Raw genomic sequence first — 15179 nt, 5'->3', positions numbered from 1 at the left:
GGCAGAGATGAACAAGATAAATGCCTATAAGAGGTGCCTTATTTATGCACTGATAAACAAGTTTACTTGTGGAGCAGGATGTGCTAGGATGTGCTTAGGGTTCAGTTAAACTGGGTCTACGCACACAAGCAAACCATTGAATAAATAAATTATTTATATTGTGAGGAAATATATTGTTCATATAGTTGGAAAATGGCAGCTTCTGTATCTTAATCTCCGTTGTGGAAATTACCTTGACAGAGAAGTTCCTAGACACATAAGTTACACCTGATCTTGGGCAGAACAAAAGTTCCCAACACTGACTCTGTGAGTCCCTTTTTCTGATGCCATCTAACCCTTGGAGAGGCCTAAAAATCATTGGTGCCACTTTGGATTCTAGTGTCCCCTGGATGCTGAGATAGAAACAGATGGTCATGCACGATCACAAGCGTCCCATGGAAAGGGAAGCACTTTCACTCAGGTCTCTCTGGTGAGGAACACTAGCTGGGGGGCTCAGAGCATACCAGCACTGGTAGTCTGCAGACCAGCATGGCGGAGAAGGAAGAGATGGCAGACTCAAAGTCAAGTACAATGCTCTACTGACTGGAGATGCCAAAAAGTGAGAGACTGAGATTTAATTCCTGCTTTAGCCTCAGAGGGGCCAAGCTCAGAGTTCTCCCCTTTCAGGAAAGACCATGGATCTAGCTGAGATGAGCATACCCTATATTCCATAAGTCCATGACAGGCCACTGTGCTAAAGGCAGTACATAATCCTGGGACCAGAGACCAAAGAGGTAATTTGGAATCTCAGATATCATCTATGGCCACTGATTTTGCACTCTTTCATTCTTTTCAAGTGTCCAGTGTGACATACTTGGGGCTGAAGCAAAAGAGGTGCAGAAAATTTAGCCTTCCATTGAGCATGTCTGAAAATGTCATCATTAATTCATCTTCATACACAAAATCAAAGCTCTTATACACCAGATTTGTTATTTCTCTCAAGAAACCTGTGCTTTGTTTACTTGGGGTCATGTGAGGCACAAGTACATTCTACAAAAATGGACAAACCTGGGCCATCACAAATAGCTATAGGATATTAATTTTTAAAAGGACATCCTCACAGATGTCCATTCTGGCATAGTTAAAATATTTCTCTTTAGCCTTTCTAAGCCAGAGTCATAAGGCAAAAATCTGTAAACACATGGAGTCCTCTTGCTTGGTTATGTGCAGTAACATGTGCAATCTGACAAAACAGTGAAATTAATCATTCCCAAACTGCTCACCAGGGAGTCTCCGTTTCTGGAATACAGTCACCTCTACAGAGACACGAATATCTGCCTGTTTACTCATAATTACCAGAGGAAGAATAAATCTGGGACTTCTTGTACAAAGCCTGTCAACTCACCTTGCCATGTTGAAAGGTGGAACTGACCCTTTAACACCAACTGGTAATGCTCTGAGTCTTCTCACCAGGGGACCAGGAGTCTATTTAGTGTTTGCTAAGTCAGTTCCCAAAAAGAGAAAAAGTTTCTCATGCATCAAACAAGAATTAGACCTTCCCACTTCCCTGCAGTGTTGGTCTAGCCATCGTCTCATCTTGCATGTCTCCGGCTTGCCTCCACATTTAGGGAACTGGACTCAGTTAAGCATTAATCTCAATTCTTTCTCCTCATGTCAGATTTATGAAAAACTGTCTTACCTCATTGTCTGTGCCAACATCCAGCAGAACAGGGAGACACTGTTGTGGGTTAATTCCACCACAAGCTGTGTACAAAGCAAGCTTCCCAACTGGAATGCCCATGCCGTAACATCCTAGATCTCCTAAACCAAGAATCCTCTCTCCATCTGTCACCACAATAGCCTAGGAGGATCAAAAAAGACGGTTATATGGGTTGCCAAGGCTCTATAAACATCACCACCTCCACTGTTTTCACACTAATGCCATTTGCAAATGCATTGTGTGATGGATATTTGCTCCTTCTACATGACACATGTTAATTAGCTGTTAATGACAGGGGCCTGCTCATTTCTAGGGACAGGGAAAATGTGGTTGACGGGTAGCTGCTCACAGTGTGAGACAGCAGCAGCTCTGCTGGCCAGCACTTCAATTTGCTTCTAGCAGAGCCCAATCAGCATAGTTTTTCTGCATCCTCAGCTGTGTAACAAGAAGCACCACAAAAAGAGACATGGCCTTGATTTTTTTCATCTCTTTTTCCAGAAGAATAAAGTGCTTATGCTTATGAATTGCACCTATGGAAGAAACAAGCTCATGTTTTCACACAATTGTAAGAGTAGCTGCAGAGTAGCCAACATCAGATAAACAAATCAAAATTCATTGTAACTGAGTCCCTTTGCCCCTGGTCTCCCTGGCAGTGAGACATGTAGACATACGCCATCAGCATGGGCAGCAGCATGGACTGCAGAGGAGCTCCCACACTATGTATTTGATATTATGCCTTTAACCCCACCAAGCTTGGCGTTAACAATTGTCATTTAACTCTTTGTGCAACTGGTCTTTTGCATTTCAGCAGTACTATATGGTGCTATGTCACCAAAATCTCTGATTCATAATTTTAGGTTTTTCTTGTTATTGTATAATTTCTTTGTGACAAAAATGGAAATAAAAGCCTGCTTAATGATGCCCAAATTAGAAGTCTAAAGTTGAGCTCTTCAACACACTCTGTACACTGAGACCTTAAGAGGCAAATAACCAAGCAGATCTGACTAAAATTCCAAATTTTTAAGTTCACTACTCTGTTGGTTTTGTCCGAGCATCAGGCAGTCTTTGGGGCAGTTCTGAAATCCAGTAAATATAGGAATATATTGGAGTCCAGTCCCACTGTGGGAAAAAAGCTGTAAATACAGTAACAAACTTCAACTTTCAGCAGTATCCTAGCAATTCAGGAAAAACAGTTCACACGAAATGGTTTATATCAGACTATGCAGGACTCAAGTGCACAGCCTAGGTTGGATTTAAAAGGAGAAGACCAAAAAGTTCTTTATTTGCTCATCTGCAAAGTGAAGGGTAAACTTAGGATATATACACGTGTGTGCTTTAGGAGAGATAAGTGAATGGGAGATTAGAAACTATCTCAATAGATGTACTTCCTTGGGCAGTGGGGGAATAATAAAGATTTACTGCTGCGATGGAGCAGCATTTTGTTGTTCAGGAACAGAATAAGCCTCTTGCTGCACTTTCTGATTTCAGGAACAATCATACTCATTTGTTTCAGTGTGCTTTCTTACTCAACATAAACTGTACACACATCCCATCCATTTTTGAACAATTTTCTATTTTCTTCTGAGTCAATGTGAACTGTTAGCCAGGAGAAAGTCTCTTTTTGGGCAGGCTCCATCTGTGTTTGGGTGTGCACTCACTTCTTTACCACACCCACAGGATGCAATTGGGTCTGAAAGGCAGTAATGGGAACAGGGAAAGCAGCAAGCACATGCACTGCTACAGGTTTACCCTGAAATTATATGAAAAGGAGTTTATATTCAAACCCTTCAGAGAATATTAAAAAAAAATAAGTTCCAGTGAATCAAAAGATTTCTCTGGAGCACTGTTCCAATCCCCTTCCATCCAAACAAATAAGTGTTCTCAGGGAAACCTAAAACCCTTCCAATAGCACTCACATATCCATCAGTGAGAAAATGTCTTCAGCCTTAGATGTGCTGCACTCTATAGGTACCAAAACTTCTCAAGGCAACACCAAAAATGTATCAGAACAGAAAATATAGCATGGGAGACATCCATTGCTATTTGTAACAGAGAGGAGACATCAGATTCACATTTGTTTGTGGCTCTTTGGATTTGAAAAACACCATAAAAAAGAGCACAGTTTCTGTGAGCACCTGATACACAAGCACATTCAAGTAATGCTTTAATTTGCTCATGTTCATATGGTCAGAACTCAACAAGTCAGACATTAATCTCTGACTGAGTAGGACAGACCCTTCTAACTGAAGGTGGAAGTTGCTGGTTTAACATTTAGGAACCTGTTTTCTCTTTCCATCAGTGACACAAATTTTCTTGATGACTCAAATCATTGGATAAAGGTTAGTTGTGCAGCTGATGGGGGGAGACAGAAAACTTCAGAGGGCATCTCCTCTCTCCAGCAGGTGTTTTGGAAACAGAAGAATGGGGTATTTCTCATTGAAAAGCTCAGTTCCCTCATCAGTGATCACTGCAAAAGTACTCACAACATGACTAGGCACTGTCTCCAGGCAGCTGATGTTAACCTGACATGACTCTGAACCACAGGCTGTACCCACATACCTACTCCAGGTTTGCAATGCCTAAGTAATACGCATGAGGTCCAGCAGAGTGATGCAGAGCATTACACTGATCTCCAAGGTGCCAAGGCAATGCAGAGAGGCAAGTGTTGATGTTGGCATTCCCAGTTCTGTGCATTGCTTGCACAAGATCAGCCTTTACAGGATAAACTGATATTCTGCCCCTGAGTGTACCAAGAGAAAACACTCCATGGGAAGGAGTTTGAACAGCCCTGAACAGCAGTACAGCAGTAATCCTGATGGGGGTTCAAGGTGCTGAGTGCACTTCTAGGTTGAGCATCTTATGGAAGGAGAGAGGAATGAAGGGAGGGAAGGAAGGATGGAAAGCCAGTGCTGGAGCTAGCATGGCAGCCCACTTGCCTTGGAATAGATTACATAATTTATAGATCATCCTCACTTTGAGGTGTTTTGAACTCAGAGCTGCCAGGATGACACCCTACCACAATGCCGTCCTGTACGATTCTCTGCATCCCTCTTGCTTTAGCTGGGTCATCATGCAGAAAAGAGTACAAGACTAAGGAGCCAGAAAGAAAAGAGGAGGCACTTGTTGTAGGTGGCAAGAAGCAATTTTATGCAGTATTTCTTCATGGCAGGAGTCATTAGTCACCCTGGAAGAGACAAAACCCCCCCACATTCCCACATAAGTATGTCCAGAAATGGTTTCTTCTCACTTGTTCTGCCTGTGGCACTATTATTCTTTTAGGGCAGCCCAACTTTGACAGGAGGGGTGAAGGCTGGGCTCATTAGAGCTTGACTAGGCTTTGCTAAGCTAAGCAGAGCTCCAGCACCTTTCCAGCCCTTCCAGGCAGAGGATCCAGGCCTATGGCCCAGACTTCTCTTTTTTACAGTAAATACTGTTGCCATGAAACTCTAATGAGCCACACAGCAAAATGTGGGCAGCATCTCCAGGTATTTCTACACTGTCTTTAATGAGACTTACAGGTGGTGGTGTTCAGCCTTTCCAAAAAACACTGGGTCCCTCCAAGGACTTTGGTGCAGTCCAGGTACCTCCCTACTTATCTCAAAATCTTGAGTATTCCAGTGCCTACCAGTTCAGGCATGGACAAGTCTGTGCACAAAGATACAGCGAACCCTGAGGTCCACAACAGCAATACTGATAAAATCAGCTGCCTTTGTAGTCTGGTACATCTGGAAAGCAGATAGTATGAATCTCTCTCATGGACCACTGCCCTTCCTGTGGTCTGTTTTGGGTGCCAGAGAGGGCTCTTTCAACAAGAGTGTCTAAACTTTCTGTCAGTTTTGCCATCTGCAAAAACACATCTATTAGCCATAAAGAGTTCTGCTCACAGTCCTGAGTTGGAAACAAATGGAAATATTGAGATATTTGGACAGAGAAACAACAAAATACCTAGTTTGCATCTGTTCTCCATGGTTCCAAGGACGTAGTATATGAATGTGATCACTTTTTCTAAAAACATGTTGAATTTCCTTTTTTTTCCCCCCCTTAAAACTGGAAAATTCTTGCAAGATTTTCTGAGCTGCCAAAACCTTTGTTTCTGGAAGAAGCAGATGACTGATAGGGGACCAAAGCTCTGTCAATAGCCAGGGAAATTCCCAGGCACATGTACTTTCAGACTGATAGAAGGAGGTGAGGTGACTGGCAAGCCTGCCTTAAGTGTTGACTTTATTTCATGCCAGGGACTTGCGCAGCCCCAAGCTCTAGTGAAAAACACTTAACAAGAATACTTTTTGGGTGGGGTGTCAGTAATATTTTCAGCTGCTAGATATCAGACATGATTTGCAGAGTTGCCAGTGTTCTCAGTGCTGGATGACTCACTGGATTTGGAAAGGAGTCCTGGAAGCATTGGCTACAGAGATATCTTGAAGAGCTTTGGTACATCTGACAAGTTACAAGTTAGTTCTTCAACACACACACCTTATTTTTTCACTAGGACTCCTATTCTGTACAAATTTACTATCATGCCCATTTTTTTTTTTGGACCACGATCCTGCTACCTCTGAAAAAGCTGTTCTTGACTTCATACACACATGACAAGAGTCTCCAAAGTCCCAATTGGACTGGAAACTGAAGCTGAACTAAAGTCCAGCCTGAAAATTCTCCAAGGAGGGGAATAATTCTTTGCTTGTCTTTTTAAATAGCCAATTTTGTAAATGATGCCAAGCAGCTCCATTAAAAACCCTTTTTCATCCAAGTCCCTGTAATCTCCTAGTTCACCAAAGACATGCTACATACCTTAATATTTTCTTCAGGCCAAGAGTTTAGAATTGTTGCAATATGGCCTTTGTCATGGATGGTGATAAACAATCCCCTAAAAAAGAAAAAGGAAGAAAGGAAGAAAGAAAGGAAGAAAGAAAGGAAGAAAGAAAGGAAGGAAGAAAGGAAGAAAGAAAGGAAGGAAGAAAGGAAGGAAGAAAGGAAGGAAGAAAGGAAGGAAGAAAGGAAGGAAGAAAGGAAGGAAGAAAGGAAGGAAGAAAGGAAGGAAGAAGAAAAATAAGTCATGCAATAATATTACTAACACCAAGATCAAATAAAACAGGTAAACTTGAAAATGGAGGGAAATGAGCTGCTGAGCACAAACCCGGGCAACTCTCTGATACAAAAATGAGACCTCAAGAAACTGCTAATAGCAAGGTAATTTCTCATTTTCAAACCCCAAGGCTCAATATCCTTAATGGCAACTTCACTCAGCAGCCACCAGTGCTGCACATTTTAACCCCCGTGAAACATCTTTGCTTCAGGGAGCAAACTCTGCCTTAGTGCAGAAGAGTCTTAAAGTTAAACCAATCCTGATAAACACAGGGGAGACTGATGTTTTCTCCATAGGCCTTGTTACACGTTCTTGCCTGAGGAGCTTATAGCTGGCCAATCACACAGTGAAAGCATGATCCTTTTCAGCCAATGGGGAAGGCCAACTGCCGAGCTAGGTAATTTGGGTCCCCTCTCTAGTCAACAGAACTGCAATTGGATCCAACTGGATCAATAGTTGCCATGGCATTTGCTTTGATCAAGCCAAACCTGCCCTTGCGTAACTGTTTCTTTCTTTTTCATCAATATCTCTTCTCAGTTTTTGAAATTTACCAAAAGAAAACAATGAAAAATTATCAGAGGTGAAACAGAAAATTAAATGTTTGGATGCAACTTCATTATGAATTGTTTACATGGACAACAGCACACCTGGTTGCACTAAGGGTAATCACTTCTCAATGCAAAGGGCTTCAAGTTTTAACCAAAAATCAAGGGCTCTAACTCAAGGACTCCCCTTGGCAGAGGGAAGCACCCATTTTTCTTGACTCATTATCTACTCACAAAAGTAGGAGTTGTGCCAGTGATTAGTAGCAGTTGGAACAACACAGAGATGCTTTTTAGCAGCTTACATCTCTCAACTATTGCTCAGCTCCAGAAAGTTCATATACAGTCATGGTTTGGGGTTCTAACGTGAAATATTGGGTAAAAGAAGCTTGAAAACAACCTCCATTGTAAGTCCACATGAGTGATGGACAATCAAACATAATTGGGCTACTCACTCTGGCAAGCGCTTATCTCACATGACTCTTCTAGGGAGCAGATATCTTCCCACACTCAACTATGGGATTCCTAATGAAAATGCCCTTTACTTCCAAAAGAAGAAAAATAAAAGTGCTGACTTCAACACTGAACAAGTCACAATCACACAGACAGATCAGAAAGGCAAAAAAGGGAAAGAAATGGTTCATTAATTCAGCGTAATTCTTTAACACTGTGCCAGTAACCAATGAACTAATCACATACACATGGCCTGTCTCAAAGGCAGTATTCACAGACATCAATCTTCATAAAAAGGGAGTACTGTACTGCTCCCATCTATGATGAGAAAGTAGTTATTAACTAGGAATTAAAAGTATAAACTAGAAAAAACATTGTGGATACTTAAAGTTGTCATATGCTTTAAAAAAGAATGGTATTGTTTCAAGGTAGCATTTCCTATATATAATAAAGACACCTATTACTTAAGTGTTTAACTATGTGTCTCATATAGTCACATTTCTTCGGAGCTGAAAGGAGTCCACCAGCTGTTTAACCTTTGAAAGACATCCCATGCTCAGAGTAGAAGCTGAAACCCAACTGTTCACCCACTGCTGGTCCTGTGGCTCAATTGAACTGCAAGTTGTTTCACACAAAGTGGAGAGGGTAGATATCCACAGCTCTCTGATCCTTGTACCAGGAGGGCAGTGGGCAGTGCTCCAATCCCTGCTCCAGATCTACCACCAGAGAGAGTTCAGCATGGATCTTCCAAAATCTAATGACTGCTCTCACTATGTGGAGTGGGACTCTCATAGCTGTGTCACTGGATTGGCATGCCTTAGGTAGCCAGGGTGGTGACTGAGAACCAAGCAGGGAGAGACACCCATCTCAGAATTAGCATTCCTTTCCTAAATATTATGGGTTTGATGTTAATTGCTCCTTATTTTCCTTCATGCAAAATCAGATTACTTAAATTAGACTAACACCTTAATGTCACTTTGTAAGGGAAACCTTCAGAAGCACAAATCATGATCTGAGGAAAGTAATCTCTCTCACTGACACAACCACATCAGGAAGTGGGCACGTATCTAAGCACTCCTCAGATGTCACTAATGCTGAATCCAAGAGCCAAGGGCCCAGTTTCAATAAAACACAAAAGTTTCCAATGCCTTTAGGCACCCAGCTGAAGCACGTTCCTGAACCTGGGCAAGGCTCTGTGGACTCCCATTTGGTGTTCAAGCATTCCAAAGGGGATCCTGGTAGTGGTGAGCTGGAAGTTCCTTTGCAGACCAAGCATACATTGACCAACTCTGTCAAGCAGTTGAGTGAATTCACAGTGTTTTTAAGATGCAAAGGGAAACAGACATACATCAGACTTTAGAGCCAAGGGTCACAGGTATGTCATCCTTCTGTACAATCCCCAGGAGAGTCGTGCTCTCCCTCCTGACAGCAACTGTTACCCACAGAGATGAGCTGGCCAAATTGTTAAAATAACGTCCCAAATTGGCAGAGGGTTAATATTTCTTAAAATCTCTTCTACAAGGCAGGAAGAAGGAAAAGACAAGCTCCACAAACTGAACTCAGCAAAACCTTTGCTGATGACTGAACAGAGAAGAGTAGCACTCAGGTCTCTCAAGGATACACAGATTCTTTCCTATGAGGGTGATGAGAGCCCTGGAACAGGTTTTCCAGAGAAGCTGTTGATGCCCCATCGCTAGAAGTGTTCAAGGCCAGGTTGGATGGCCTTGAGGAAGTTGGTCTAGTAGAAGGTGTCCCTTCCCTTGGCAGGAGGTTTGGACTAGATATTTTCCAACATCCTTTCCAACCCAAACAATTCTGTGATTATAGGAGAGGTAACAGGAGCAAAACCGTATTTGTGCCTTTGAGAATAGCAAGGTAGAGCTCTGAATACTAAGAGGAACACGTTGGTCTATGTGGACCACTGGTAAATAAGAAACATCCAAGTGGCAACAAAATTAATTAACTTGATTTTTTCGCAGAAAAGATGCAGCCTAAGCATTCTAAAGGAGGAATGAAACCTGAGCAAGAGAACCTGCCTTTACCATTGTGCCTTCTCATGTCTTTTGGGATTGCAGTTGATAAATTGTTTCAAAGAGACAAAAAGAAATCAAACATTTTTCCTTTAATCTCCTTGGGACTCAGTAACAAGGATTCAATTAAAATAAAATGCTAAAAATATAAGTAATTTTGATCAAGTCACGTAATGTGGACATCATGTGGGGCAGAGACACCACCAGTTTTTACAGACCAGAAAACTCACCTGTGCCCAGGAATGTGCCACTCTGCATGGGTTCATTAATGTATAGGGACAAAAATAAAAGAGAGCTTAGTAAAAATTCACTGCCCCAGCAATTTCAAACAGGAACATAGACACTGTATCACTCTTTCTGGTTAAATAACCTTCAGAGAGCTGTTAGCTTTGTCGGGATGATTAAGAGTGAGGTGTGCTTCAACCTGCATTCATTAGGGTTTCAGAGCTGAAGTCTCATATTCAGTCCAATGATATCACAGGTTTCACTACAGCTCTTACAGCAGAAATCAGTTTGGATTTTATTGTGCCACTGAGCACGTCTGTGAGTGTCCAGGAAACTGCAAGAAGAGTTACAGCTTCTTAATTTGTCACTGAGGTCGTATTTCTGCCTGGATGTCAGGAAGTCCAGTCAAACTCCCCAAACTGGCCTGCAGGATCTATCAAACTGCTGGTCATTGCAGAATCCATCGAAGGGCTTGAGTATGCTCACCCACACTATACAAGACCTTTTCTCATCCCTAAGCCAGGGACAGAATCTTTTCTTTTCTCATTTTGTCCTGATTCTATTCATGGAAGTACTCCAGGAATTGTAAAGCTACACAAGGCGCCATGGGGAAGAATCCTGCACTGGTCCTCAGTGTATGTATGTCTGACTTGACTTCGTGAACGCAGATTTGGGCAGGGCTCTCCCCACGTGCCCTTCCAGCCTGCACAGTGGATTTTTTAGGTGAGGCACAGCGTGCACAGAACTGGCCCCACCGTTTAAGTCCTGAGGTCCATTTGCCACGGCCAAGCGAGCTTGGACAGTGACAGTGAAGTCCTCGGGACTGTCACAGCACCTGGTACTAACCGGGGCTGACCCTGCTGAGCATCCGAGATGTGACGGGATGGGATGGCAGGGAGGCATTGAACTGCCTTGGTCCTCAGTACTGGTTAGATCTTGGCCATCCTGATGGCATTCTGAAAGTCCCACAATGAAGACAATCCCTTAACTGCAAAGCTCATTTTAGAAGGAGTTCAGAGACAAGGAAAACATGGCATATTTGATACCCAGAGGCAGTGATGCTAGACATTGGTGATGGCTTTCTAGAATAACATTCATATTTTTTTAGAAGGACATGCAGAGATAGGACAAGGGTTAATGGCTTCAAACTGAAAGAGTGCAGGTTTAGATTAGGTATTAGGAAGAAATTCTTTACTGTGCGGATGGTGAGGCACTGGAACAAGTTGCTCAGAGAGTCTGCGGACTCCCCTTCCCTGGAAGTGTTCAAGGTCAGCTTGGATGTGGCTTTGAGCAACCTGATCTAGTGAAAGATGTCCCTGTCTATGGCAGGGTCAGAATTAGATGATCTCTAAGGTCCCTTTCAACCAAAACCATTCCATATTTCTATTATTCTTTCAGACATTTGTGAAGGAATTAATTTTAACACATCTCAGATATTAGGAAACAGAAAAATTCTTTTAATCCTTTCATTCAATAAGCAGTAACTTCTTAAAAAAAAGGCTAGTGTTTACCTTTCTGATATTCCTGGTTATCAATGCTGACTTGTTAGCTACCTCCCATTAGAAAAAATAGTGGAGCTAGCAGTGCTATCTCTAAAGCCCTATTGTTTATTTACAGAGAATGTTCATCTCCTAAAGCACAGAGGAGAGTGAAAAACATTATGCAACTTCTTTCCTCACGGCTCCAAATCTTTCCTCACTTCCCTCCTACCCAAAAGTCTTCCCCTCTCTCCTAATAGCTTTTTCTTGGCAAGTACCAGTGCTCCTGTGGCTGTGTTTGCAAGCCTTTTGGTGTGGTCTTGCCCCACTTTTCCAGTCCACTGCTGCCTCTGACATGAAATCAAACAGAAATACGATGTAATCAAATGCAATCAATGCCTTTGCTTTATCAAGCTCCATGTAAAATGTATTTGGCCAGTGCTGTGCTCGTCCTCCAGTCTCGGCCGGTGCTGTAGATTTCAGTTACCTGTTTGTACCCATACAATTAATGGTCTCTTTGCAATGATCATATATGAGTAAAAGTCAGCAATTATGCCTACCAACTTTACATCACACTGGTCAAAATCCATAAAAGAACAGAACAGATGATGGCACTGCATCACTGATACAATATAGTAGCATGAAGCAAGAGGACACCACTCGTTGCTTCACATGAATTTTCCTTAATAGCTGAGACAGAAATTATTGTATATTTATGTTCCTGTGGAGGAAAAGAGAAACCATTAGAAGGACCTCAAAAGCTCCTAAGAAGACAGTTGAAAACCATCCTTCTGAGGAATCGAGCTCATTCTCAGTGTGCTGCCCTACCAGTGTGCACTGAATTGTAATACTAGGCTGTGTATACGGCAACAAGACTCTGGCTTTGTTTCATTTTCTTTATTTTCTTTGCGCTTATTAACCTCTAGTCTGGGTGCTACGAGGGCAACTTGCTCCACAAGTGAGGAGATGATAAAAACTATCAGGTGAGTTAGCATTTAAAAAAATGTACATATTCCCAATACTTGTATCAAACAAGCAGGCATCATGAGTCAGCGTTTTCATCCGGGTAGGAATGCCTCATTCTCAGACCAAAAATGTTCAGGACAAAGGTTAAGTGTCTCCACTTGCAACCTGAAAGTGATGAAATTCTGCCCACATAAAAGTCCTTGAGTGTTTTAACTTAATTGGGACTGGATTTCCTTTAGAAGACATAGGAAGTCCTTGGGAAACCATGGCTTAAAAAAGCAACAAACAAAAGAGATGAGTCAGATCTTCGCCAGCATCGCAGCCTGCACCAGGCTGCTGTTGACTAGCCATGAAAAAGTTGTGAGACAGCAGCCAGAAACCTACAGTGAGATATAAAGGTTGGAGAGAAAAGTGCTCTGCCAGGCATGGCACAAGCAGACCTTCTGCAGCGATGACAGCCACTGCCTTACAGAAAGACCTTTAGCAAGACTGTCTCAGGGTAATGTTGAAATTCACATCAGAATTATTTTCACACTCAGGAAATTAAGAAACAAGTTGACTTGTCACTGTGGAAGTATGCTGACTGCTCCTGCATGCCACTCTGTGCTCTTCGCAGTCTGGCTGAATTATGCCCCAAGCCCAGCTGACTGGTAGGTATTTGGGCTGTCCAAGGTTGCAAAAGGGACACACGTGAGGGAGGGATCAGCTGATGGACTTGGCTTTTATTGCATTCTAACCACAGAAAATTCTCACTGCTGTGCCAGAGAACAGGATGGAGGACCTCCTCTGGATTAAAGGCCAGTCTGTGCTAGAGATGCAATAAAATGTGCTTACAGTAAAGCCCTACATTTGTGTTTATTTATTTACACTTCCAAAACTCATATACAAAAGTGACAGATTGAGCAATATGATTCTTTAGAGATGTTTCCACCAGCTGCACCCTCACTGTTGACTTTTTTTAGTTCTGGTCTCTGCCAGAACAGGACAAAAGGCTTCAGAATAACAAAATAAACTTTGAAATTGCTTGGCTCTTTTAGAGAATTTGAGATTACAAATGCCTGTGGGCTACAGGCTTTGGAGAGACAGTATGTGCTAGCATGCACTGATTTGTCTAAATACAGTACAATTAATCATCAGATTGGACAAAATCTCTGTGGTGATTCATCAGCCATTTTTTGCAGATTTGTTTATAATAAAAGCCAAGAACCTTTCACTGTTTTAGATAATTTTCTTTGTAAATTGTAGAATGCTGGACAGTACCCTGAGGTACTGATAAAAAAAATAACAGAAACCAAGCACAATCAACTATTAATGAAATTTATACAGAGATTTATAAGGCAATATATCTATAATTAAAGTACACCAAGAGATTTAATTTCAAATTATCTCCAAGGGGAATTATTGCATTACTACTATAAATGACCTTAATGTTTTCACCATATATTTTAGGCAAGAAACCCAAAATTCAGTGTGGCAACCAGAAGATGAAGGCTCCAAGGTCTAATAACAAAAGATTCATTATCCATGCAAACCTCCCAAACCCACAGAGGCAAATATCTGTGATCCCAAGGGATGGCAAGCTGCTAAGCTGTAGGAACCTGCCAAAGAACAGGGAGATTTGAATGAGCACATATGAGTGACTGCACCCAAACACAGAGAGCAGTACACACAGGCTTCAGGGCAAGCTGTAGTCCTCCCTGTGATTTGGCACAGTCCAACTCTCAGCACAGCAGGAAGGTCCAGATCAGGGCCTAAAATAAAGCTTTTGGGTCTATCTCCTAGTCTATCAAGTACTAAATTTAGTTTTGTTTTTTTCCAGGAAAAGGGTGATTATACAATCACTCTGTGTCCTCTCTCACCTGCAGGCTCAATTCAACACATTTATCAGAAAGACAAAGGTCTCAAAGATGTTTGTTCCTACACCTTTTAATGAAAAATACTGTTGAGTAAAAAGATAAAGGGGTTCATGTCCCCACCACTCTGGGGATGGGAATACACACCTTCCTCTGACAATTATTCTGACAGTTGGCCAAAAAGACAGCTTGCAGCTACACATGACATGTGCTGCTTCCTACCCAGTACCTACTAAGCCCTCACTAACCCAGCACTAGCAAAGTCTTTAGGCTTTCCTGGGCTGCAGAACTAAGCAGAAGACAGAGAAAAAGAAGAAAAAGGTGACTGTAGAAGGAACCAAATAAAAAAATGGGAATGGTTATGAGGCAGGACCAAAAAGGAAATCAGAGGGGACAGCAAGCAGAGCACTGAAAGCTGTACTCACTGCTCCCTAAGGAAGAGGTGAGGGAAGGGTGGTATGGGTGGCTATGGTGCAGCACAGGTGGGTATGGAAAAGGGATGAAGGGAATGTGGAAGGAAACAGAAGGTATCACAAATATGAAATGTTAGGGGACAGTTGACTGAAATCAGGAGGAATTCTGAATTTATTAGTTCTGCTAGTCAGGAAAGAGCCTAAGAACATACAGTCCTCTCTTCCTCTCCAGGAGGGAATTGATGGAGAAAGACTGGCTCAGTAACTACTGTTATTGGTCATTGTGCAGCAATGTGAAAACCTAGGGGGTTGGAATCAGGTTCCCATGGATCTCTGCTATCCACATTCTAGGATTAAGGAAGGAGGCTAAAAGACCCCTGTTGCTCTTGGCTTGTCATGAGCTGCTTGTCCCTACTGTATTCTCAAGAATGGAT

General features: G+C 42.2%; 1 protein-coding gene across 2 annotated transcripts in view; it reads right to left on the bottom strand.

The window, feature by feature from the left end:
- ME3 (malic enzyme 3) overlaps positions 1–15179 on the bottom strand; it is a 121652-nt gene that overhangs the window by 29589 nt on the left and 76884 nt on the right. Inside the window, exons 4-5 of one of the 2 annotated variants that reach the window (XM_071556202.1) lie at positions 6491–6566; positions 1679–1840 (exon numbers count right to left, since the gene is read on the bottom strand). The exons of the other annotated variant lie outside the window; for it this stretch is intronic. Of the exons in view, the coding sequence (XP_071412303.1) occupies positions 1679–1840; positions 6491–6566 (238 nt within the window). The remainder of the gene's footprint in view (positions 1–1678; positions 1841–6490; positions 6567–15179) is intronic. 2 annotated transcript variants of the gene reach the window in all.

Source organism: Pithys albifrons, chromosome 1 (genome assembly GCF_047495875.1).
Source record: "Pithys albifrons albifrons isolate INPA30051 chromosome 1, PitAlb_v1, whole genome shotgun sequence".
In the NCBI taxonomy this organism is placed as follows: Eukaryota; Metazoa; Chordata; class Aves; order Passeriformes; family Thamnophilidae; genus Pithys; species Pithys albifrons.
Note: the sequence above shows the minus strand (reverse complement) of the source record. Positions and strands in the feature narration are given on the sequence as shown.